This window comes from Ochlerotatus camptorhynchus, unplaced genomic scaffold (assembly GCF_037179485.1).
Source record: "Ochlerotatus camptorhynchus isolate MF236.1 unplaced genomic scaffold, CSIRO-AGI_Acam_v1.1 ptg000007l, whole genome shotgun sequence".
Classification (NCBI taxonomy): Eukaryota; Metazoa; Arthropoda; class Insecta; order Diptera; family Culicidae; genus Ochlerotatus; species Ochlerotatus camptorhynchus.
In genome coordinates this window covers 1,542,698-1,569,277 of record NW_027040499.1, presented here as the reverse complement: position 1 = coordinate 1,569,277, position 26,580 = coordinate 1,542,698, and the positions used below count along the sequence as shown (strand labels likewise).

Sequence of the window (26,580 nt, the reverse complement as noted above, 5' to 3'; positions counted from 1 at the left end):
GAAAGCTTAGTTACAACTAATCGTCCTCACATTTTGCATAAATGTTTGGGACTCCAAATGTAACCAAAACAGGGTTGTTCCGTAATTAATTTTTTTTTTAACTTTTTATTTGTTCCAAATTCAAAATAAATTACATTTAATTTTAACCTAGGTGCTCCAGTTACTACAGTAACTTACCAGCCTTAATTGTTATGATATATAGCTAAGTGTTTTTTACATTGTTCCTGCCTTGGCTATTCAGTATTTTAAACAGGTTTTTTAAACCTACATGTCAGTATAACAATTGAAATCTTAAAACTAAAAACTAAAACTAAATCTTATCTAAGTATAAAGGGAATTAATCGTTGCAATTGAGGATTGCAACGATTTTTGCCTGAAATTATTAATAATTTTGTTGGACATTTGTTCTAAAGTCTCAACATTCGAAATTCAATGTACTTCGGTAGTACTGTACCAGGAAGGCAACTTCTAAACCATCTTCAGAACTTTGTTCTGAATCCTTTGAAGTGCTTTTTTCCTGGTAGTGCAACAACTAGACCATGTTGGCACAGCGTAAAGCATGGCCGGTCTAAAAACTTGTTTAAATATTAGAAGTTTATTCGTCAGGCAAAGTATGGATTTCCTGTTTATAAGAGGATACAAACATTTTATATATTTGTTACATTTGGCTTGAATGCTCTCAATGTGATCTTTAAAAGTTAATTTTTTGTCAAGTATTAATCAAGATATTTCACTTGGTTTGACCAGGAAATTGGAACTCCGTTCATAGTGACTATGTGACTACTACTAGGTTTCAAAAACGAAGCTCTAGGCTTATGTGGAAATATTATAAGTTGAGTTTTGGAAGCGTTGGGAGAAATCTTCCATTTTTGTAAATAAGAAGAGAAAATATCTAAACTTTTCTGCAGTCTGCTGCAAATAACACGAAGACTTCTCCCTTTAGCGGAAATGCCTGTGTCATCAGCGAACAAAGATTTGTGGCAACTCTGAGGCAAATCAGGGAGGTCCGAAGTGAAAATGTTATACAATATAGGCCCAAGTATGCTACCCTGAGGAGCTCCTGCTCTAACAGGTAGTCGATTAGATTTGGAATTTTGATCATTTACCTGCAGAGTTCTGTCAGTTAAATAATTTTGAACTAATTTCAAAATATAAAGTGGAAAATTAAACTTTTTCAATTTAGCAATCAAACCTTCATGACAAACACTGTCGAATGCTTTTTCTATGTCTAGAAAAGCAACTCCAGTTGAGTGGCCTTCAGATTTATTTGAACGAATTAAATTGGTAACTCTTAAGAGTTGATGAGTAGTTGAATGCCCATGGCGAAATCCAAACTGCTCATCTGCAAAAATTGAGTTCGTATTGATGTGAAGCATCATTGTATTCAAAATTATCTTTTCAAAAAGTTTACTTATTGAAGAAAGCAAACTTATTGGGCGGTAGCTAGAAGCTTCAGCTGGTTTTATCCGGCTTCAAAATTGGAACAACTTTTGCATTTTTACATTTATCAGAAAAGTATGCCAAATGGAAACATCTTTTAAATAATTTTACCAAGAATGACAAGGTACTCTCTGGGAGTTTTTTGATGAGGATATAGAAAATTCCATCATCACCAGGAGCTTTCATATTTTGAAACTTTTTAGTTATAGACCTTACTTCGTCCAAATCAGTCCCCCAGGAATCATCAAAAATATTTTCCCAAGAGACAACATTCAGATAATCCCGAGCAACCTGATTCTCAATAGGACTAGTAAGACCCAAACTGCTTAGCAAGTTTCTGAGCTTTTTCCAAATTTGTGATCAAAATTTTACCACCTTCTTTAAGCGCTGGAATTGGCTTTTGAGGTTTTTTCAAAATTTTTGTGAGTTTCCAAAAGGGTTTGAAACTTGGGTCTAATTTAGAAACATTATTTTCAAAAGTTTTGTTCCTCAGGGCAGAGAATCGCTTTTTAATTTGTTTTTGCAAATCCCGCCAGATAACTTTCATGGCAGGATTGCTTGTTGTTTGATATTGCCTCCTACGGACATTTTTAAGACGGATCAAGAGCTGAAGATCGTCGTCTATTATAATTGAATCGAATTTAACCTCGCATTTTGGCACTGAGGCAGCTCTTGCTTCAACTATAGAAGTAGTCAGAGATTCAAGAGCATAATTAATTTCATCTTTGGTTTGCAAAGGAATGTTTGGATCGAAGTTATATTCCATAAATGTTCGATATTGCTCCCAATCAGCTCTATGGTAATTGAAGTTGTTCCGTAATGGTGCCCTTTATGTTGTGAAGACCAGCACATTAAAAATGATAACTTTTGAGGCACGACAAGGCGTCCTCAACAAGTTTAAGGAAAAGGATGTACTAATGTCCACAACAGGTACAGCAAAACATCACATAGACGCCCTTATTCACACTATATATTCAGGGATAGAAGGTAAAGAAGAGCTACCACAGCCAACTGAAGCTTGAGCCGAGTACCTGAGAAACCCACAATATCCGTGGCAACACCCATAAAACGATGCCCTGTCGTATTTAGTTTTTTAATATTGTTGTATTTTATGTTCTGTACTGGAATAAATTAAATTTGTGTACAACGATTGAGGAGAAAGAGGTACGTCTGTTTTTCTGTGGTCATATCTTCATATTTTTTTCTCATGGCCAAACGATTTCTGGTGATTCCCGATATCACTATCGATACATACTACATACACTAACTAAACTTTATTTTTTCTGGATTGGGATTCGCTAGGAGCTATAAATGACACGGACCTAGAAAACTACCCAAGTAACCAAAAGTTCCACATTCAACGATTAAAATAACTTCCAAATTCCATAAAGTTCAAATAAAGTTCCGACCTAACCTTCAAGTTCCATAAAGTTCAAATAAAGTTCTGCCACTGTCAAGTTCCAGAAAGTTCAAATAATGTTCTGACAGAAATTTCAAGTTTCATAAGGTTCAAATAAAGTTCCAACAGAACTTTTAAGTTCCATAAAGTTCAAATAAAGTTCCGACAGAACTTTCAAGTTCCATAAAATTCGAATAAAGTTCTGACAGAACTTTCAAGTTCCATAAAGTTCAAATAAAGTTCCGACAGAACTTTCAAGCCACATGAAGCAATCCGCACAAGTCTTTATTAGTAACACAATTCAATGTACGTAAATATGAAATGACCAGTGTCCCGAATAAATCATAATTCTTATATTTATGCAGTGCATCAACATTCTATCCAAACATAAAAATAATTAAAGAGTAATTTCCTGGATGCGGACCCGTGTTTTCGGCATGCGATCTACGATTGCTAACCACTGCGCCACAAGTGTGTTGGAATACCATGCGGGCAAACACCAATTCAGGCATAACATTTGATAACGGCACAAAAGCATTGTAAACAAACTTTCCAAGGCCCTTTACACGCGAACCAAAGTACGCCCACACAAACCAACCTCATCGGATAGGGGCAACTATCTCCTTTCTGAAAGTGGTATTGGTTTACATGGGCGTTCTTGGTTCGCGTGTAAAGGACCTTAGAAAGTTTGTTTACACCGTTATCAAATGTTATGCCTGAATTTAAAATTAATCAAGGTGTTGTGTATTCAAGTCAGTCAGCTGACACTGAAAACTCCAACAGTAGGCGGGACAACAGCTCACTTCAATATATCTCAGATGACGTAGCGGTTTGTGCTGGGGCTCTCACGCAGAAGAACTGGGTTTAATTCTTCAAACAGCTTCAATTCTACTACCAATGCTGATAAATGAATACACATTAATACCTGCCTTTAGAAATAACTTTCATAAAAGTGCGAACTAAATATAGAATTGGTGTAGAGGACAAAAACATTTCTTATTTTTTTTTTTTAAGTTCCGTTCAAGTTCCGCCAAAAGCTGCTTAGCATGCTCTTGAATTATGGTATCGGAACTTTCAAGTTCTTATAACGACTTAAAAATGAGGCTGCTTAGAATTCTATAGACCACCTTCAACCAAGCTGCTTAAGCCACAAATAGCCTTTTATCCAAACTTTTGATTAATTGGGTATGTAGGTGGTTACGAAACAAACACAAACCGTAATCACTCCGTAATGATAATGACCGAAAATATTTTCCAAAAATATTGCAATGAAATGACCATAAAATCCAAGGCAAATTTTTTGAACGCTGACTCATCGCTGTGTGCTTATATGAGAAAAAAAACAAACTTGATAATAAGCTTGAAGAAATCCCGGTGATTACTAAAAAATGAAAATTTACTCAACACAAATTGTGAGCTATTTATTCGAAAAGTTAAGTGCTTATTAGAGTAATTCAGAAAACTTCAAGAAGTTTCTAAAACTTCACGGATGTCACAAGAACTTTAGGAAGTAACCTAAATATTCAGAGATGTTTAAAAAAAATCAAAGAAGTTCTGAGGACTACAGGAAATTCCCAAACTTAGGGTAAGATTAAATGTATTTAAGGATATGTTCCGAGAGCTTTTCATGACATTAAAGAAAGTTTCGTGAACTTTGATGAAGATCAGAGACCCTTATGAAATTTTTATTAGAACTTCACGACCATTTTAGGAACTTAATACGAACATTGAGGAACTCCAGAAAACTTCAAGTACTTAGGAATACTTACGAAAAGTAAGAAAGCTTCACGAAAGTTCTGAGAAGTTCAGAGCAGTTCCATGAGCATCCGAAAAATTAAGTGAGAACCTTAGGGAAGTTCCGAACATTTCTGGAAAATTTTGATAACTTCAGGGCTGTTTGATTAACTTTTAAAAATTGCAGGAGCTTTACAAATGTTCCAAGAACAAAGTCCAAAAAACATTAACATCAACATTTTCATTAACATCAGAAAAAACTCCAAGAATTTCATGGAAGTTATGATAACTTCAGGGATGCTCCGAGAGAAACAAGAACGACCAGAATTGCAGGGAAGTTTAAGAATCATTTTTGTTAGGTTCCATAGATTACATGAACAACATTAGTGAGAACATTAGTGAATATCCAAGAGGAAAATTTCAGGATCTTTACAGCAGTTGCCAAAACTTCAGTTGAGTTTGAAGGTACTAGGAAGTTACGTGAACGTAGGGGCAGTTCTGAGAAATTAAGAGAAATTTAAGGAAAATCAGGAAAACTGCGGGGACTTCAGGGAACATCAGGAAACTTCCGAGTGGTTCAGGTAAATTTAAGGAATTTTAATGCGGTTCCATAGAATTCAGGAAAATAACGAGAACCTCCTAGAAGCTTCACTTATTAAAAATAGTCCCGAGATCATCAGTGAAGGTTTGAGAACTCCATAAAAAAATCGAAAATGTCACAGAAGTTCCGGGAAATCAGGAAAGTGTTTATGTACTTTAAAGATGATCCGAGAATGAAATGAATAACCTAGCATTTCTGGGAAATGAACATGATCAGACTGCGGGATGATGAGAAAAGTTCTGGTAACTTCTTTAAAAATTCGGGCACCTTAGAGAAGTTTCCAGAAATTGAAAGCAGTTCAATGAGCTTTAAAGAAACTGCTAGAACTTTTAGATGTCTAAGAACTTCAGGGATTTCCAGAGAACCTAAGGGAAGGCAATAAAATGTCAGAGATGTCCAGAGAACTTGAGAAAAAGTGTGGAAAGTTTAAAGAAACCCCAAGAACCTCAGAGAAGCTACGTCTAGAGATCTTCAGAAAAGTTCAGAGATCTCAAAGGCAGTCCCGATAGCCAGACTTTTTGGAAAGTTTATAGATCTGTAAAGGTTAGTTTCGATAAATTCAAGAAATCTCTATTAATTTCTGAAAAATTTCGAGTAACTTTAAGAAGTAGGAAAATCAGAACATTTTAGAAGTTAATAAAACTTCAAACATATCAGTGTCAACGTTTCAAAGGGGCGTAATAGCTTTTGAAAAAAAATTGCTTTATCCATCGATTTCTCGCGAATAAAAGCTCACTCAAGAAAATTAATGACACCAACAGGTAGAGCAATGTTTCCTCTACCAGCCAGCATTGTTAATTTTGAGGGGGAGCTTTTATTTACTAAAACCATTGCTACACAAGTAATTACGACCCTTTGAAATGTTAGCACTGATATAACGGGTGTTCAGTGTTGGCAAAATCAGAAATCAATTGATATTTTTCCGCTCTCATGGGCTCGCAATATCACGCGTGATATTGGAACAAAATATCATGCTTAATATTGATTTTACAAGCTCCTTTGATATTGCGAGACTATTCACAACGTGCAAACATCATGCTGAGAGTTGACTCGACACAAAAATGATTCCATTGCACATCGTTTTCTTAGAAAGAGAAAGCATAGTTTGCTATCTCTTTTTACTCTTCACTGATGGCAGACACGAAGGGACTGCTGCCAGCCGTTATGGAAGTTTCGGTTGCATTCGGGTGTAAAGCAAAATTCATTCAACTCAAACTTACCACAGTTTGGTGAGATTTGCAGTTGGTGAGTTTTGTTAGCTTGATATTCCGAGTTGCGATATCACAGCTTGCAAAATCAATCATAGTTGTTTGCTAGTTGATTTTTGTCTACGAAAATCAAGCGTGATCTTGGGCGTTGGTGAGATTTGATTTTTTCAGTCTTAGGTTTGTTCGTCTCTTCAGTTCCGATATCTTCAGAGAAATCCAAAGAACATCAGGCAAGTTGTCAAATTTTTGAGTAGTTTCGTTGTTGAGAGCCTTGAGAACCTAAGAGCAGTTTCACTAATTAAGTGCAGGAACTTTGCAGAAGTTCCCGGGAATTATGGAAAAATACGAGAATTTCAGAAGTGTTTCAAAAATTTCTGGAAAATTGCGAGGTTTTATGGGAACCTCCACTAATATCAAGAAAATTTGTTCAACGTTGAGAACTCCTTGATAATTTAGAGAACTTAATCACGAAGGAACAAAACTTCAGGAAGGTTGCAAGAACTTTACAGTTGATGCCAATATTTCAGTTATATGTTTTAAGTTCTTTAATGAAGCAAAGTGAACTTCGGGGTAGTTTTGGAAAATTTACGGCAGCTCCATGCATATCAGGAAAATAGCGAGAACTTCAGGTAGCTTTCAAGAACTTAAGGGCAGTTTCATTAATTTCAGGTGAAAATCTGGAACGTCCAAGAAGTTTCAAAAATTAAATTATAGTCCAAAAGTTAAGAGAAAAATTTCAGAAACTTCACAGAAATTCCAAGAAGTTCATGGAAGTCCAGCGAGCTTCAGGGAGGTTAAGAGATCTTTAGGTAATTTCCAGATCACAATCAGTAAATTAATGAGAACTTCAGGAATGTTTCATGATCGTCAAGAAAGATAAAAGATCTTTAGAGCAGTCCCATTAACTTCACAACTTAGAACTTGAAAGAATTCTTGAGGAATTTAAGGATATGCTGACATGGAAATTTCAAACCCAAATTGCGATAACATATGGAAAGCTCCGAAAAATCTGTAATATTTTTTGCAATATTATGGGAGCTTAACGAATTTCAAGGTGGTTTCATTTGCTCCGGAAACTTCTGGAATATTCAGGGAACTTCAGGGAAGTCAAAAGAATTTCACAAATGTAGAGAGAACCTATAGGAAATTGTGGTGGATTCCAAGTACCTCAGCGAAGCTAGGTCTAGAGATCTTTGGCGAATTACAGAGATCTTATGGGAAGTTCTAATAACTTCAGGGTAGTTCCAAGAACTGCAGGAAATTCCAGACTTTCGCAAAATTTTAAGTTCCATAAACTTTAGTAAAATTTTGAGATCCCTAAAAAAGTTCCGTGAATTTCAAAGTAGTCCAGAGATCTCCAGAGAACATAAGAAAACTACTTTGAAAATTCGGGAGCTACAAAACTAAAAAATTCAAGAGAATTCAGAGAACTTCAAGGATGCTTCGAGATCATTAAGATAAATTAAAGAACCTATCAGGGTAGTTAAATAAGTTTCAAGGAAAGTTCCGGGAAACTCATGGAATTTATGATGTTCTGAGAGTTTCATTGAAATTTTTGAAAGAAACATTAACATCAGGAAACTGTGAGTAGTTTCCAGACCTTCAAAAAATGGCAGGAACCTCAGTGAAAATCAGTGAACTTCTCAAAAGTTTGGAGATTTTTGGAAGTTTCATTATATTGAGGGAAGTTCCGAGTACTTCAAGAACAAGGAATTATGAGATGTTCCAGGATCATTGAAGAATATTCCAAGTATACTAGCTCTAAGTCAATTCAACCAATTCAACCTAATGCTGTTCAGCCTACTGGCATTCAACCTGGTTCCCCAATGCCGTTTGTCTTCCAAATGGTTTCCATTAATTTTTTGTTGGAAAAAGTGTATGAAACTGGCCTAGAGGTATACTAAAAAGGATAATATCAATAGTTTTGTTTTCGTCTACTCTAAAGCAGACTACACGTAACTTCATCGCATGATTTAGTCAAAAACCTAATTATTTTATTGATAAAAATATAAGTGAGAATGAAATAGTTATCAGGAAAATATATGCAAACAACACCAAATTCGGGTTGTTTTGAGTTTCAATGTGAAACGATCCTAATTCAATGTTCAGCTTAGTTGCTCAAATTAAAAAAAAAAACATGTAAAACTTTCGATAAATTATCAAAAAAGACATACGATAATTAGGACGCAAACTTGATGAAATTTTTTTATTTCAATAAGTTAAATAAGAAAACTAGAATAAGCTATAAACAACTAAATAGTGGTGACCAAAATTTAAAAAAGTTCAATTAAAGAACAAAATTTATTAAAAAAAAAATTAAGCAATTTAATCTCATATTAATTACAAGCAATGCGACGATATGAATTATATGATATTATTATAATTATAGTAAAATCATATCATTTTAAATAGATTTTTTATTGACTATAAATGTATTAACATTGGATGAAGGAATGTAAATGCTTATCCTGATTTATCGGAAATTCAAGTTGTTCTTAATGTTGCACAGTTTTACAAAAAGTATTTCATAACTAGAGTATATTGAGTGCATAATCACATTTTTTCAATTCAAAGAACGAAGAACAAAAGTTACGTCTAACTATTCATTAAATTTTAGTCTTTATTCAAATTATTTTATCAATCATGAACGCCCGTAATAGTCTCATTGTACAATATATAAAATTCAATAGCTAAGAATGACGAATAATATAGATCACGAATAAAAATTATTCACTCACATTAATGAGATCCTGTTCAATTTCTCCGATGGCACAATGTTTTTCTAGTAACTTCCTTTCGAACAGCAGAGCTTTCAGTTCATTAGAATTGTTCGCCACAATCGTAATTCTTATCGCGTAATGTCACTTCACTTTCACTCGCAAATCGACAGTCCATAAAGCTCTTCACTCTTTCACTTTTCTGACAAATCACCTGCAGAACAATCAATCCGCTCCGAAACTCAACCAGTGCGCATCCGCGGCCGATTCGAAGCTACTAACTAAGTAAGAAAAAAAGTCGAGTGTCCGTGTGACAACTGGAAGGCTTCTACATGCTGACATAACTTAAATACCTTTTTCGCGCGCCATCGGTCGTCGGATGAAAACGGTCTTGTGTGCGCGCACCCAAAACACGATCATCATCATCAACAACAACAATAACAACAACAACAACAACAACAACATCGACATCCCAGCCCCAAAACGACCTCCCCCCCTTTTCCAATTTAAGCTGTACGACGATCAACAAAACGAGCTTAGCATCATCTTCTCACCCCTGTTGGTTGTTGCTGCTGTTGTTGCGCTCGGTCCAGCCAGCTGCAATGTCGCCGCATCGTGTGAGCAAAAACTCTCACTCTCGTTCGAGACTTGGGCGACCCCTACTCAACCAAGGGGATGTTATCTCATCGCGTCCACTAAGGTTCGATATCGAACTCTCAATCTCAACCACCACCGAGCCGAAACCGGCATTTTAGCGTACAAGAACGCTTTGATGATGAGAAGATGGAGAGCGAAAGTGATTCTCGTTTTGCCCTCTTCTCCATACGGTAACTTTGCGCCGCGCGAGAGAGCACCACGTGCTGAGATAAGCCGGTTTTCATGACAGCTCTTTCGGGTAACTTAAGGCTGATATTCACCTGAAATAAGATTTTCAGTGAAAGCTTTGAAGTACTTTTAATGGAAGATTGACGTTTAGAAAATGGTCAGCATTTCGAAAATTTAGATATCAGATGAAAATAAATCAATTTGTTCGAAAAAAGCCCCATAATTTCCCTAATGCACACTCGGCACCAGAAGCGCCTTCAAACGGAACGGTCATCAAAAGCAATCACCCGGCAAATTTACAGTGTTCCTCTCTCGCTCTCGGTTCACGGAGAGCACAGTCCGAGAGACAACACAAAATATTCGATTCAACTCATCTGGGGGGGGGGGGGGGGTTCGCCGTTTGATTGTGTATTTTTTCATTCATAAAATTTCGCTACCACCCGTCTGTAACTGAAAGGAAAGGGATGTACCTTCATACCTATCTACCTGCTGAAATACAACGGGGCAGACGAGCGGTTGTGATTTTTCATGTGATTTAATTTAATGACCCATTGCCATCGGATTGGAATTGGAAGGTAAAGCGGGGAGTAAGTCAAACGGGATGAAGCAACGGTTTAGCAATATGTATATCGGTGGCAGCAGAAGATTACGCTGCGATAAAAAAAAAGACATGTGTAATTTACCATTGGCGATGAGCAGCGACGACAGTACTGCTGACTGACAGCGAAAGGCCACTGTTTATTAGCGAGTTGTGATTATTGAGATATTGTTCGGATGAGATGTGATACAATGTAATTTGGGCGTTTTGAGGTCACAAACATATATTTGATGTGTATTTTACTAGGCAAATGAACTGTTGAGCGTTTTTTGAAGAGTCTCTATGAATCAGTGATTAAGAGTGATGCTCATTATATCGAAAAACATTGGTTCGGTTCCTGAACGGACAAAGGAATCTTCATCGAACGGTGTCATATATACAAATAAATCATCGGAAAAAGCAAGCTATGGACAAATTTTAGCACCGGAGAACCAAATCACAAGATCAAAAATAAATAATTTTTTTGGAAGAATATAGGTGCACACATGACTGACATTTCAAGCATAAATTTTAAAAAGGATGTATGTAATATTTGAAAGGAAATAAGAAACATTGGATTGCAATTTCCATTTGTTTTTTTTTTTTTAATCTGGATAAAAGGATGACGTTTAAGAGAATTATGAAAAAAGTTGAGTTTTCCCCAACACGGACAAGAATTTTGATAAAACAAAATGTTACACGTTTTCCTTGTGTGATACTCACATACACCTTGATTCGTTGATTTGACAGATCGGGTTTCATATACGTCAGATCATGTACACCGGTTTTTTGATGATACTGTCTGTTGTGCTAAGAATACGTGCAGAAGCAATCTGATGTGACTCATGAAGCTCCCGGATTAAGCTGGGTGGCTACAGGAACAACTTGACGCATCTGCTGATTGAAAATGATTGCTTTGTTTTTTTTTTCAAATATGCGATGCGCAGTTTTTGTGTTATCAAGTTTTGACAGTTAGGTCATCTTGACAATATAAGGATGTATCAAAACCATTTTAAAAACAATGAAAGGGCGTTCATTAAATATATTTTCCACAATTCATTAAAATTTCAAACCCTTTTTTTCTCATTAACTCGTAGGAAAAGCAAATATTTTATAATCGCCCTTTTGACAAGTTATGCTTGATTTGTTAAAATTAAAACTTTCAAGTTGTTTTTATCCTTCAGTGTAATGGAATGGAATGGATCTGTTGAGGTGAGGTGGAATGAGGTGTGATGATAAATTTTGTATGAAAATCAGACCTTCACTGGTATTATATCGATCATCATTTTTTTCTATTCTTAACAGATTAGGATAAAATAGTTTTCAATCGATCAGAAATTGATGTGAGTATTTAAGCATGTACAATAGACTGATGCAAAATTTGAAATTGTCGCTCCACTGTGCTCAAATGGTTCCAAATTGCAGCCTCCCAAAATTTGAACTTCTTTAGTAAGAAACTGACTTGGCACAAACCATTTGAAGTTTATATAGAAATTACTATGGGAAAACTAAAATTCTGGTTCACGTCTATCGCAAAATTCACCAATTTACTCTGCTTAAGAAAATGATAGAGCTGCGCTTGATGATTTTCTCAGCTACAACTTTGTTCAAGACCACTTTTCGATTGAATGTAAGGAACATAAGTTATGAATGTTTCCAGTCACTGATGTCTTATGATTATGCTCAATCAACTGTTCAGCAGGCAACATTGGTGTTTCTGAGGTGTTGAATAGGTCACAAAAATTATGACTACTTTGTCACACTGCAGAATACAGTGTTACCCACAATACAGCTGCTTAATCATGCCATAAGATTATCAATCTCTTAATCAATTAATAAATATTTAGTTTGACGCTGGGCTGAAAAACAATCTTCTGCAAAGTTGTAGCTGAGAAAATTTCCCATAAGAATAGCGATAGAACTTGTTAACAGTGCAATATGGAAAAGGCTAGAAGACAGTGAACAAAAAGTTTGGGTTTCCCGTAGTAATTTCCATATAAACTTCAAATAGTTAGAATCCGATTTGGAACCGTTTGAGTACTGTGGAGCGAACATTTCAAATTTGGCATCGATCCCACTATCCCGGTCCTATTTAAAAAAATATTCATAATTAAATTCTGGGTCCTTACAGGTTATTTAAAAAAGTCGTGGACCTTACTCAAACATCGAACAGTTCCAGGCCAAAAAATATTGATCTTTTGACTCGACCGTCACCTATTTGTTTGAAACTTTGCATAATTGTTTGTTAAAGTAAATCATTCACATTTGAGCAAAAATTCGCCGTGCCGTAATCGACATTTATCAGTAAATCGTTGCACGAAAACATAATTTAAAATGAAATTACGTCTGCGACAAAATTGTAGCGAAAAATAATCTGTTTCTAGCAAAAATATACACAGTCAAATTTTTAGGAGTCAGGAAAAACCGAAAATTTTTGAACTTGTTTTCAGTGTCGTAAACCGGTGGCAAATTTATCATTGTTCAACGTAAATACCGAAATAAACTTTTGGAAAGAGGACTGAAGTGTGTCCTGCTTCTAAACGGACGCGAAAATTTGTCAAGGCCGGCGCACAATGCATACGTTTTCGGGTTTTTTGACAGATAATGCATGGACTAAATGTCAAAAACCTGAAAACGTATCTATTGTCCGCCGGCCTTCAGTTGTCATATTTTTCGTATATGTGCGTTCGTCACGTTTCTTTCGATTTTTGGTTGATGGCGCTTGATAACATTTTTCTAGAAAGTGCGTGAGTATAAAAATTGTAGGCTATTTCCATAAGTATTATTAACGGGAATCCGGTCGTGTGAGCTGTGATTCGGGGTTTCCTTTATTTTCTCGGTTCTGTCGTGAGATTTGTATTTTCTAGTGCGCGGTTCAAGAGTAAAATTTACGGGTTGCGAAGTGTAGTGGTGCTTTTACGATTTTGGTTACCTCTGATATTTCGGAGTAGCTGAATGCTGAAGATTCGGAATCCAGCAACAGCTACGGTGTAATTATGTTTTCGAGCTGAAAAAGAAGGAGGACGAAGACGGCCAGCGGCACCACATCTTTCTGCTGCTTACAAAACGAAGACTGCGATTTTGATCATTTAATTTTTGAGACATCGGTGAAATCATTCCATATTTTATATTATTTTGCGAAAAATTTCTATTTATATAGGAGAAAGGGATGTAATGTTGGCCTGAGTGCCCCTAATTTGGACCCATACATAAATTCAGCAATCGACTGCATTTTCAAAAGCGACCAAAAATATCTATTAGGACCGTCCCAATGACGCGTTCATCAAGATAAAATTGATAAATAGCAGAATTTTAGCGATCGGCCCAATCTTAGATCCATAGGCCAACATTAGAGCCATTTCCCCTATGTTTATTAATTTTAACAGATATTTTATTTTTTAACAGGTTTTACTTTAGGGCTAGTTCGATTTTTTAATATATACCCGATAACTTTGACTAAATTCCGATCCTTGCGATTACAAGCGGTCCGTCTTGGTAATAATAAAGCCTTTTCGATGGTGTCAACTTTGGGATCAGCTGCTTCATTATCTATGATGTGACGTTTTCTTCTTTCGTGCAAGTCCGAGAAAGGTTTTGAAGGTCGTCCACGTTTTGTTCTCACGGCAGAGGTTGAGACAGCACATTGCTCCTGTTCAATAAATTCCTCGGTGCCAAATTTTTCATTAAGCCAAAAACTCAAGCACTGGTCCTGAAATATTGAAAAAAATGTTTTTCAAAAACATATGTTGATAGTACCAGCCAAATAAAATTCTAAAGTCGCTAAACAATCGATGCAAATTGTTGTCCGCCTGAGCCTGCTTGATTGATTTGAAATGACCATAGTGACCGAAAATTTTCAAATTGTTTCATTTTTCAATGGGGCAAGTTGGGAAGAGATAAAACTTAATAATGTCAAACCCATCAATACTTTGTCTGTTTATTGCAGCTGCAGTCTTAAGTGTCCGAAATATGCATCAGAACGGTAATTCTTTTAGTATTTGTTAGGATACACTCCAACCATGACCCAGAGCTACAAATTAAATAATTTCCTTATTTTTTAAAAGTATATAAGATAACGTTTTCTATGATGTTATTTTGGAAATCATGGTTACAAATTTAATTGAACGGAAGCGTGATTTTGCGGCAAAAATCGCACTATTTTTACCTTATTTGACTTTGACATCCCATATTTTAGAAACTAAAACTGCTGGAGGCTTGAAGTTTCGAGGTAATCTTAGTTAAAGTGTTACCTATCGACAAAAAATTACGCGAAAAGATATGTGCAAATCGATTTTTCGGATTTTGTACGCCTGATATCTTATAGAGTGCATTAGTTGCAGCCCTATGATTGTTTGTTTGAATGATGATATTGAATGATATTGAACGCCAGTAAAATAAAATTGAAATGTATGCATTAAAATATAGATTTTTGATGAAAAAAAACTTATCAAAACAATCGTTAGAGTCCCTTGATGAAATTATATCAAAATTTATTATAATCTAGTACAGACATTTTTCTACGAGACATCTGAAAACGCATGGCATTTCAATAAATTTCACCCGGTGTTCAATTCCCCCCGGATTACGGTAGGCTTTTTTGAAATTCTTGCGCAGAAAAAATATTTTAGGCCTTTTAAACCATTTTCTTTGCAACAATTACATAAATATTGCACAAAAATAAGTTTTTTTGTTAACACAAAAATAATTTATAAAACATTGATTTTTAAGTGATCAAAGAACTCAATATTTTATAAAGTATACATTTTTCAAAAACATATTTTAAAAATAAAAACCAAAATATTTATCAAGGTTAATTAAGACATTTTCTCAAAATTACTAAAAAACATTACCGTGAATATTCCTCTTACAAAGATTAGAAGTGACGTTTTCGTGCTATAGTTCATTAAAAAATGTCGATTCAAAATAGCCCACGTTTAGCACGAATGTTAATGATTTTCCGAAACAAACAATCATGCAAAGTTTCATGTAAACCGGTTGTGTTTGATTTATTCGTTATTTAGCCTGGAAGGTTACGGGACAAATGGTCGAAAGACAAACCGTCGAATGTCAAAAAGGTCGAAAGGGCACACGCCCAAAAATACAAAAGGTTGAAGCTACGCCCCCCTCGAATGTTCCTTCTCATAATTCGACATTTTGTGGATCCAAACTTTTGTCCCCCTTCTCATCATTCAATCTTTTGTTCACCCGACCTTTTGTACCTTTGACCTTTGTCCTTTCGATCTTTTGTCATTTGACGTTTTGTCACTCGACCTTTTGTCATACAATCGATGTAGAACTGCTCCAGCTGATCCACAGACAACTCGACAGTGAGCATGCATAAGGGCCTATACGCGATGATCGTCGATTTTCTCTTTTGTTAATAACTCGCTAGATTTAACGTTTCTCGGTGCGTTGGCTGTTGCTTTTGATAGCCAATACAACCTGTTACTACTCTGCATTGAACAAATTCTAGAAAATTGTTTCGCTTAGCTGTAGCAATGCAAAGAGAAAATCGATGAAGAGAATCGATCATCACGTATTCGCCCTTATGCATGCTCACTGTCGAACTTCTCATGTGGCGTAGTAAAGAAGAAGAAGGATAGTCAGTACCGCAGCTGTCAAACTGCTGTACTCTAAAAATCTTGGCTGCAAAAAAACGCTCCACTACGCTTTTCTCCCCCTTTTAACACCCCCCCCACCCCCACACCCCTTATGGGGTTTGGCCTGGAAAGCCTGCCTCCGTTCAGGACCTCGTACCTCGTCCCGTAAATAAAAAGGTCTCATACGGCTCGGCTCGGAAGTCAAGATGGCTTAGCCTAATAGTAAATGATCCTCGATCGTCCGTCAGGGACGATTCCCTCAGGCCGGTGGCCTTAATTGCCAAGGAGGGTCCCGTCTCGGCTCGACGAAGGTGGCCATGCCACGGTCAGCCGATGCGATGTCGTCAACGACGGAAGACGCCTGACAGCCAAACGAGCCAGCAACGCCTGCTGAGCCGTATGTGGCTGATGAACGCCACCAGATCCCATATTCTCTCAATTCGCAAGTAGTGCAAGAGCCCGTCGTCCATTCACGATATGTTGAAGACAGGGAGTTGGCATTTCCACTCTCCCCATCCATTTTGCTTCAATCGGGTGCCCTGGTGGACCCTCCCGTACCCAGCATATAATGTTTCATATAATAATGGAACGGAAGTCGAAGAAAAATCGAGGAAAGATCTTACACGATATGCTGCAAAGGAATCGCTGACATCACCATGATTTCGAAGAGCTCCCATAGCTGCCACTACTTCTTCAACCGGTTTTTAAAATAACAGTACTCTCGCATTTTCTTCCTCACACAGCAGCGTAAACTCCCAAAAACCTCGAAACACACACTAGCTGCTCTAACTATAGGGACCCCACTTTCCACCACCAATTGGGTTCTTTAAGGGTATTGAGGTAAATGCATATTCGTAACCTTCATTAAAAATGGAACCCAAACCCAAAATGTCATCAATTTTGCACACTGGAACTATTTTAAATAAGTACGATTGCATTTGCAAAATCACCTTATTAACGCCCCTCGGTGTCACTTTGTATCGGAGCGAGCTGTCGGTTTGTCAGTTTAGTTTCAAACAGTGAAGTTGATTTAAAAATCGAGAAAGTGTGCGGGTTCGAAAAAAAAATTGCTGTGCTCAGAAAACAAAGCTCTTTCAGATGATATATAAAAACCGATATGTTTTTCAAAATTAAAAAACCCAATTACTCGCGACACAACGGTTTCAGTTCACCAGGACAAAGTCTCTACGACGCAACGCCAGCTGCTCACCGGACGAATCAACTCGCGACCAACGCCGTAATCAGAACCGACAACTCCAGTGACCGAAAACAAAATCGGAAGTGGCCAGATTTTAATTTGTACCAAAACCTCTCATGCTACGCATCAAATTACACGAGAATTCAAAATCGAGATCAGTTTTGGCCAAATTGTGTGGCCAGTGCTCAGTACCCAAGATAAAATGACCAGAAGTTGACTTGGAAAAAAAATCATCATGCAACACATTAAATCAAACGGGATTTCAAAACAAAAGCTACTGAGTACCTCGTTGAGTACTCAAGTCCAATTAAGCCACACACACACACACACAAACTTGGTAGAGAACTGGTCAAAATCTGACTTGGTTGAATGGTCCGTTATTGACGTTATTCAGAATTCTGTTTTGGAACAAGTATTGGAGCATTTTTTTCGGAATTTAAATTCGTAGGAAGGGTTAGATCTCGCCATGGATGAATAAATCCATGTTTTTTTTAGTAAAAGCATGCCTATTATCCCACCCATCTGCTGCGGCACTGCTCTGGTTTGAGAAGTAAGGCCATTTCACTGGTAGAGCAACCCGGTGGCTTCAAAACTCCACAGGGTTCTTTAGGGATTATGTTGATTGTTTGACCCGCATGACACCGTAAATGAGAGAACCCCTGTGTTATGAACTGCTACCACCGAAACAGACGGTCTTTAACGCTACTCTTAACGGGTCGATACAACCACTACCGTGTAGTGTGACGGCTTCTCCTGGCTGTTCAGGTTATAGAAGTTAGGCAAATAATCAACGTACAAATTATGACAAATTCGGGTCCTTAGTGAAAATGAGGGTTCATTTATAATATGTATATGTATGTATGTTCATTAATATAAATTTATGTACATGGAGTGTTACATTCTACAAAGTTTCTCTGAGCATTATACTTTTCGAATATACAGAAGAAATTTACTTTTTATCCTTTTGAATCAAGCAGATAAATGTTACATCATCATGTGCAACCATCCAAAATTTCAATACCACTGACTGTACACACAATTACAGGCTTGACTGAAAATACTCAATCACCATTAGCAAAATAATCCGTAAATGGATTCCCATTTATTCAATCCCATATCCGCAACTTTCAACCACATTGAATCCATTAGTTTTGCTATCGGTTGCGATGAGGATTTATTTTTATGTTCATCAATTTGATAGAGAATCATGCATCAGAAATGCAAAGCTTGTGTACTAATCCAAACGCTGATTTCCGTTCTTTGATTGGATAGGTGCGTAGACAAAATGTCTATCACCAATAGCTTGCGACTGTTGTTGCTAGGAGACATACATAGCACTGTTTTCGAAGAATCTTTACAACTCCAGCGCTTCGCAGATATTTATCATTCAACTAGGCTGCCACGGTCTGCGGCTCGTCGAACAGAGAAATATGTTTCAAAGATTTTGAATTAATCTTGCTTGGAAATGTTAAAGTTCACCGAGAGCCGTAGCCGTTGGTGGTGGCTGACAAACATTTCAAGTGCACACAAGTGCGACGCAAGGTGGTGTTGGAAAGGATTGAATTGAAGTTTTTAGCTCAAAGCATCACATCGGGCACAATATGCTGCCGTCAGTGATAGAAACGGTTGTCATATTATGGAACGAGACTAGATGCACCACCTTTTGTACCCAGGTGCTAGAGCGATGATTGGTACGTAAAATTCAATATCGCTGCCAAGGTGATAGACATCGAGACGCATCCTAACAACGTCGCCTTGCTGTTGGAAAGCGCATTCAACACATGAATGGTGTCCATCAGAATAGTTCTCGGAATATTTTTAATTTTCGTTTTGTCACTTTCAATCACATGGTGGAGATAATTAGGGTACGTGTTTGCTTTCAATTGATCAAACAGCCTAGCCGGTGCAGGAGATTTCTTCATGGCTATTACAACCCATGGACACAGCCCTAGTGTGGGGTAATATCAATACAAATCATCAGAATTTTGCTAACAATATGTTCAAGAATCCTTCAAATTTGTTAAGTGCCAAGTTCACCTTAAATTCACTTTCCTGAGGTAATTATAATATTTTGATGTTCAAGATCTCAAATCTTGTATGTAGTCCCGGATATTATCACTGTTTTTTTTTTTTCTGGAACTGAATCATGAAAATTTTTCGAAGGATAAATAAATCTTCTTCATCTTCTTTGGCCCTCAACTTATTGTTCTTTGGGCACACAGTTGTTAATTGTTAACCTTTTAAGCATTAGTATAATTGTAAGGCTAGTACAATCATACGAGGAATGTTTCAGCCCGAAGCGGGAATCGAACCCAGCCGCCTCCAGCATGGTTTTGCTTTATAGTTGCTCCTTTATCGATTGAGCTAAGGGAGGCCCTTATTATTATTGACAGATTGAACCTTGATTTTTTTAATTTAGTAATGGCTTCAGAAATCAAATAAACATTAAATGAAATATATCCAATATATTCTTATTTTGGATGATTAGCTTGTTTGTGATCCAAAACATTCGAGAGCTATTGATTGTATCCAAATAACTGATAACATCAAGATATGTATTCGACAAATCGATTCAAAAGTTATACAATGCTCGTTTTGACACATCATGACAAAGCCACGCCGTACCGCTGATGACAGACTGTATTAAAATGTTCATTATTTTTTCAATAATGAAGAGTAGTTAAGCCTCAAATGGAGTACATCAGTTTTAATTTTTGTACCCGTGTCTTTTTTTCATAGCTCGAAACGAAAAATCTCCAATTTTAGCTATCACCCGTTAGTTTGTCATGGCTAGCTTGATAATAAAAAGCTTTGTTCAAGAAAATAACCTAAGATAGGGTAGAGAACTATTTCGGCCTAAGCGCCCATTTTGGGCCAATCAAGCAGAACACATAAAAAATCCATGATTTCGGCGTTAACAGGTAAATTATGCGTTTCGTACTATAATTAAGTTCAAATGCTACCGAACGAAGTCAATTGGAATTGACGCGTGATATGAATGTTTGCACCCAATATTATCAACGAGGATTTTCATCATTAGGGGCTGTCCATAAACTACGTAGACAGCTTAGGGGGGGGTGACAATTATCCACGGCACATACAAATTTTAAAATTGTTGTATGGACAATTGTCTACGCAGGGGGAGGGGGGGTCAAGAATCCTAAAAAACTGTCAACGTAGTTTATGAACAGCCCCTTACATGAACGATGTGGTTGAAGATCGCAAAATGTGCGTTCAGTGTGATAGAACAGTTAGAGAAAACGCGGCAAAAGTAGCTTTGCTAGATCAATCGTTGAACAAGGAAATTCATGCAGAAAACGGTAAATTTTTAAAGAGTACTTACTTACTTACTTAAGGGTCCTGTGCAACACCAGCGGTGCAAAGGGCCAACGTGAAAGACTTCCATCCTGGGCGGCTGCTCGCTTTTGCCTTGACCTGGGCCCAGGTCAGATTCCTATCGACTTGCTTAATTTCCTTATTGAGGATCCGCCGCCATGAGCCCCTGGGTCTGCCTCTGCTGCGATGTCCTGCCGGATTCCAATCCAGCGCTTGCTTGCAGATTTCGTTTCCGCCCCGTCGAAGTGTGTGGCCAACCCACCTCCACTTTCGCTCTCGAATTTCTGTTGCTATCGGCTTCTGATGACATCGACGATGGAGCTCGGCATTCAAGATCCAGTTGTGAGGCCACCAGGCAAGAATTATATACCGCAGGCATCGGTTGATGAAGACCTGCAGCTTTCGAGTGTTCTCCGCTGATACACACCACGTCTCGCTGGCGTATAACAACACAGATTTCACGTTCGAGTTGAAAATTCGGATTTTGGTGCGTTGACTTATCTGGTTGGATCTCCATACGTTTCGTAGACTCGCAACGGCAGCCCTAGCCTTCTTGATTCGTGCACCTATGTCGCTCTTGGTCCCGCCGTCCGACGCTATTTGGCTGCCAAGATATTGGAAACTTTCGACCTTCTCCACTGCTTGCCCCGCTACCGTAAAGTTGGAAGGGTTGCCCGTGTTGATATCCAACGATTTGGTCTTGTTGACGTTGATGCAGAGGAGCGTTCAGCTAGGTCATTGAGCTTACTCTGCATATCAAAGCACCGTTGTGCTAGTAGAGCAACATCATCAGCCAAATCGAAGTCGTTGAGATGCTCCATGGTGATAGGCTGCCAAAGCAGCCCACGGTTCGGTACACGGTCAATTGCACCTACCATGATCTCGTCGATTACGATGAGAAACAGTAGCGGTGATAGTATACATCCTTGTCTCACACCAGCGACTACCCGGACAAGGCTCCGTTATGCAGAACTCTGCACGTGAAAGCCTCATACTGCGCTTTGACGGTTGACGATTTTATCCGGGACTCCCTTGCGTCTCAGGGCGCCCCACAGATTCTCGTGATTGAGACGGTCGAAAGCTTTTTCGTAGTCAATGAATACCAAATAAAGGGACTCTTGGAATTCATTGACCTGCTCCAGGATGATGCGGAGCGTGACAATATGGTCCACACAAGATCTTCCGGCACGGAATCCTGCCTGCTGCCGTCGGAGAGTCGCGTCGATCTTCTCCTGTATCCGATTCAGGATAACTTTGCACAGAACTTTGAGAACAATGCACAGTAACATGATGCCTCGCCAATTGTCGCACACAGGCAGATGCCCCTTCTTTGGGACCTTCACTAAGATGTCCTGCATCCAGTCGGCCGGAAAAGTCGCGGTGTCCCAGATATTACAGAATAGTTGATGCAACATTTGTGCGGATAGCATGGGGTCAGCTTTGAGCATCTCTGCTGATATGCGATCGACCCCTGGAGCCTTGTTGGATTTCATGTTTCGGATAGCTGCTTCAATCTCCTGCAGTGATGGGGCCTCGGAATTGACGCGAGTGATGCGCCGCACCCTAGGCGGATCATGCCGAGATGTTGATGGCTGGTTGGCCGTCGAAACTTGAAAAAGTTGTTCGAAGTGCTCAAACCAGCGTTTCAGCTGGTCAGTGGGGTCGGTAAGCAATTGTCCAGTCGTGTCCTTCACTGGTATCCACGAGTTCATCATTGCTCCACTCAGGCGTCGTGAGATATCGTAGAGGAGGCGTATATCGCCAGTGTTTGCGGCTTTCTCTCCTTCGTCGGCCAGGGAGTTCACCCACGCTCGCTTGTCCCGTCTGCAAGAGCGCTTGACTTCCTTCTCTAGAGCCGAGTACCATTGACGGGCTTCGTTCTGGGCTCCTCTGGTTCTCGCCCGCTCTATCGCGGCTTTTGCTTCTCTACGCTCCTCAATCTTCCGCCAGGTTTCATCTGTGATCCATTCTTTCCTCTGGGTGCGCAGCTCACCCAAGTTGTTCTCGCTTGTTTCTATAAAGGCATTCTTGATGGCCGTCCATTGTTCTTCTACGCTGCCACCTTCTGGAACGTCCGCAGCTCTAGTCTCAAGTTCTTCAACAAAAGACCTTTTTACCGCTGGATCTTCAAGTCGGCGTGTGTTGAACCGCCGCCCGAGTCTCTCCTCCCGTCGCTGGATCCGCCCCATGCGTAGGCGGATTTCATCGATTAGAAGGTGATGGTCAGACGCGATGTCGACGCTGTGTTTATTCCGGACATCAAGAAGGCTCCGTCTCCATTTTCAGCTGATGCAGATGTGGTCGATCTGATTTTCGGTATGTCCATCACGGGAAACCCACGTGATTTTGTGCACTGGCCGATGGGGGAAGAGCGAGCCCCCGATCACCATGTCGTTATTGCCACAAAATTCTGCAAACAGCTCACCGTTCTCGCTCATTTCGCCGAGACCATGGCGTCCCATGACACGCTCATAGTCCGTGTTGTCGGAGCCGATCTTCGCATTGAAGTCGCCACACAGCAAAAAATAATTTTGATATCACATCAAAGTGGATGCACTACAATCATGTCGAAAATTTCATGTAATTTTTATGACCACATAAATAAACAAATGCAGTAAAAGCAGTGTAATGTCAGTTCATGCATTGTATTAATGATAATTTTGTCCTTTTTAGCAAGTAATATTACACCATATTTTCGACATGATTGTAGTGCATCCACTTTGACGTGATATCAAAATTTTTTTTTTGCTGTGCAGTGTAGATCTTGATGTCACCCTTTGGAACCTTATCCACGACGGCATTCAGTTGACTGTAAAAATTCTCCTTGTCCTGTAGCTCGGCAGCATTGGTTGGCGCATAACATTGGATTATGGTAAGGTTACGAACCCGTGTTCTAAATCTGGCAACGCTTTAAAAACTTCATTTGATGCAGTTCTCAGTAAAGAATCCATTTCTTAAGAAACAAATTCCGGAATCGGACATTATGCAGCAACTGGAGATAAGATGATAAGGCAACTAAAAGAAAAGTTTCGGATTTGTGAGAAAGCAAGCGACAAAATTCAAATTTTGTCAGTACTACCAAACTCGTGGAGTTTGCGCAAAATTTAAGGTAAGTTGAATTGATACTTACCTTACCAATCAGGCTAAGGCCTTGTTGTCCTCTGCTGTCCGAATAAGTCGTCACCACTATACTCGATCCATGGCTACACTTCGCCAGCCTCGTAGTCTGCGAAAAGTCCACAGGTCCCCTTCTACTTGATCGATCCACCTTGCCCGCTGCGCGCCTCTTCTTCTTGTTCCTGTTGGGTTGCTTTCGAGAACCATTTTCACTGGGTCGTCGTGCAGCATTCTTACGACGTAGTCGCCCAATTTTCGCAATGTGAACGATGGATGGTTCTTCTAGCAGCTGGAGCAATTTTTAGTTCATTCGCCTCCTCCACGTTCCGTCATCCATCTGCACTCTACCGTAGATGCTACGCAACACCTTCCGTTCGCAACAAACCGTTGGTCCTCCACGAGCATAGTCCAGGTTTCGTGGCCGTTGAGGACCACCGGTCTAATCAGCGTCTTGTAGATAGTCAACTTCGTGCGGTGGCGAATTTTATTCGACCGGAGTGTCCTCCGGAGTCCAAAGTAGGCACGATTCCCTGCCATAATGCGTCTTTGAATTTCTCAGCTGGAATCATTTTCGGCGGTCACCAGTGAGCCCAAATACACGAACTCGTCACCAACCTCGATTTCGTTTCCGTCAATCTGAACTCGGAATGGGAGGCTAACATTACCTTCCCTAGAACCTCTTACTCCCATGTATTGTGTTGATGGCAAGTCGAATCCACCTAGCTTCAGCATTCAGTCTGATGTACGTTTCCACTCCGTGCCATGATGTCGATGTCATCGGTGAAGTCAAGAAGCTGGATGGACTTCCTGAAGATCGTCCCACTCTTATCTATCCCAGCTCGTCTGATCACATCTTCTAACGCGATGTTAATTAGCAGACACGAAAGTCCATCACCTTGCCGTAACCCCCTTGAAGATTCATGGGATTCGAGAGTGTCCCCGAAACTCAAACAACGCACATCACTCGATCCATCGTCACCGTCAGTTTATCCGGAAATCCATACTCGTGCATAATCTGCTATAGCTGATCTTGATCGATTGTGTCGTATGCGGATTTGAAATCAATCCATGAACAAATGATGTGTGGACACGGTGTATTCGCTGCATTTCTGCAGATCCTGCCGCATTTCTAATACTTGATCCGTGGTAGCGTGGGCACCCATGAATCCCGCCTGGCATTGTCCCACGAATTCTCTTGCAAATGGTTACAGATGGCGACATAGAATTTGGGAGAGTACCTTGTAGGCGGCGCTCAGCAGTGTTATCGCGCGATAGTTGCAGAAATCCAACTTGTTGCCCTTTTTGTAGATTGAGCATACGACACCTTCCATCCACTCCTCCGGGAATATCTCCTCGTCCAAAATCTCCTAAATTACCCAGTGCAGTGCTCTAGCCAGTGCTTCACCACATCTCTAGGTAGTTGATCTACACCAGTTGCTTTGTTGTTCTTCAGCCGACCGATCTCCTCCTCAACTTCTTGAAGATCAGGGGCCGGTAGCCTGTCGTCTTCTGCGCGTGCTCTAAGGTCTGTTGCCGTGCCACCTTCGTTTTCTGCTCCATCATCGTTGAGGTGCTCGGTACTGCTTCCACTTCTCAATCACCTCACAAGCGTTCGTGAGAAGGTTACCGTAAAAGTCATTGCACATATCGGCTTGCGACACGTTGCCTTTGTGCAAACTATTTAGCTTCCCGTGTGTCGTTTACGCGGTATAGATTTTCCATCGCCTCGCGATCTCGGTCTTCCTGCTGACCGTATCGCTCCACATTCAATCTCGTACGGAATTGCAGCATTCTCACCCTTGCTACATTTTTCTCTTCTACTAACAGTTTACATTCGCTGTCAAACCAGTCATTTCTTCGGTCCGGGATCGCAGTTCCTAGTGCCGCTGCACCTACCTATGGCGGAACGGATGTCCCTCCAGTCATCTTGAAGCTGCGCCAAGCTGCTCTTTAGTGGGTAGTGCAGCTTCCAGCTGCTGCGCGTAATCCTGGGCAACTCAGGTGTCCCGTAATTGCAAAATTTAGGGTCGCGGCGTTCGACTTCGACAAGTGTTATGCACCGTCGAGAGTTTTGAGCGCATGCATACTGCAACTAGGTAGTGGTCCGAATCTATGTTCGCACTGCGGTATGTGCGTACTTTGATAATGTCGGAGAAGAATTTCCCGTCGATTAGAACGTGATCGATTTGGTTTTCTGTGTGTTGGTCGGGGGATCTGCTGGTGGCTTTGGGGATATCCTTGCGAGGGAAAAGGTACTTCAGACTACCATACCAGTTGAATTGATCTAGAGCAGAATTTAAAACTAATCATTTGTGATTGATAATCTACGCACTAGTTTGAGTACTCCGAGCGATTAGTGCGGAACATGAAAAAATGCGTTGAAGAGAAAGGTATTCTCTGGTCACCTAATCCCAAAAAAGTCCATCCTCTTTCCGAAGACGTCGTCCAAAAGGTTTTAGCACGAAATATTTCAAATCTCCTCATCCATTAATGTATGAGTTAGGTAAAGAAGTGTGCGTTTGAATAATACTGTCGCATTAATGACCCTTCGCTCATTTCGAATATTAATTCAATTTTCATACTGCCGTACTCTAGTGGAATTATCTACCTACCTTCTTCAGACCTTTCTATAGCTAATAAATTATCACACTAAAGCTTCATGTTAGGAAGTAACATAAAAACAGTTTACCAAAAAAATATATTCAAAGAAAGAACCTCCACCTCAAGAGACAGCTTTAAGTTTTGCTTAGTTTTTCCTTTCATCTGTCTGACCAACATAACGTAAAACGACCTGTCAACGGAGATTACATCCAGATGTTACCAACTGA

At 39.3% G+C, this 26,580-nt stretch overlaps 2 protein-coding genes across 2 annotated transcripts in view; one reads left to right on the top strand and one right to left on the bottom strand.

Annotated features, from left to right (window-relative positions):
* The window catches only part of zye, a 110,771-nt gene extending 101,367 nt beyond the window's left edge, over positions 1 to 9,404 (bottom strand). Inside the window, exon 1 of the mRNA XM_065217265.1 lies at positions 9,121 to 9,404. The gene's annotated coding sequence lies outside the window, so the exon portion shown is untranslated. The remainder of the gene's footprint in view (positions 1 to 9,120) is intronic.
* A 74-nt stretch (positions 9,405 to 9,478) lies between these two features.
* Positions 9,479 to 26,580, top strand: part of LOC135697077 (gustatory receptor for sugar taste 64a-like) — a 30,189-nt gene continuing 13,087 nt past the window's right edge. The window contains exon 1 of the mRNA XM_065216676.1: positions 9,479 to 9,716. Coding sequence (XP_065072748.1) covers positions 9,479 to 9,716 — 238 coding nt within the window. The remainder of the gene's footprint in view (positions 9,717 to 26,580) is intronic.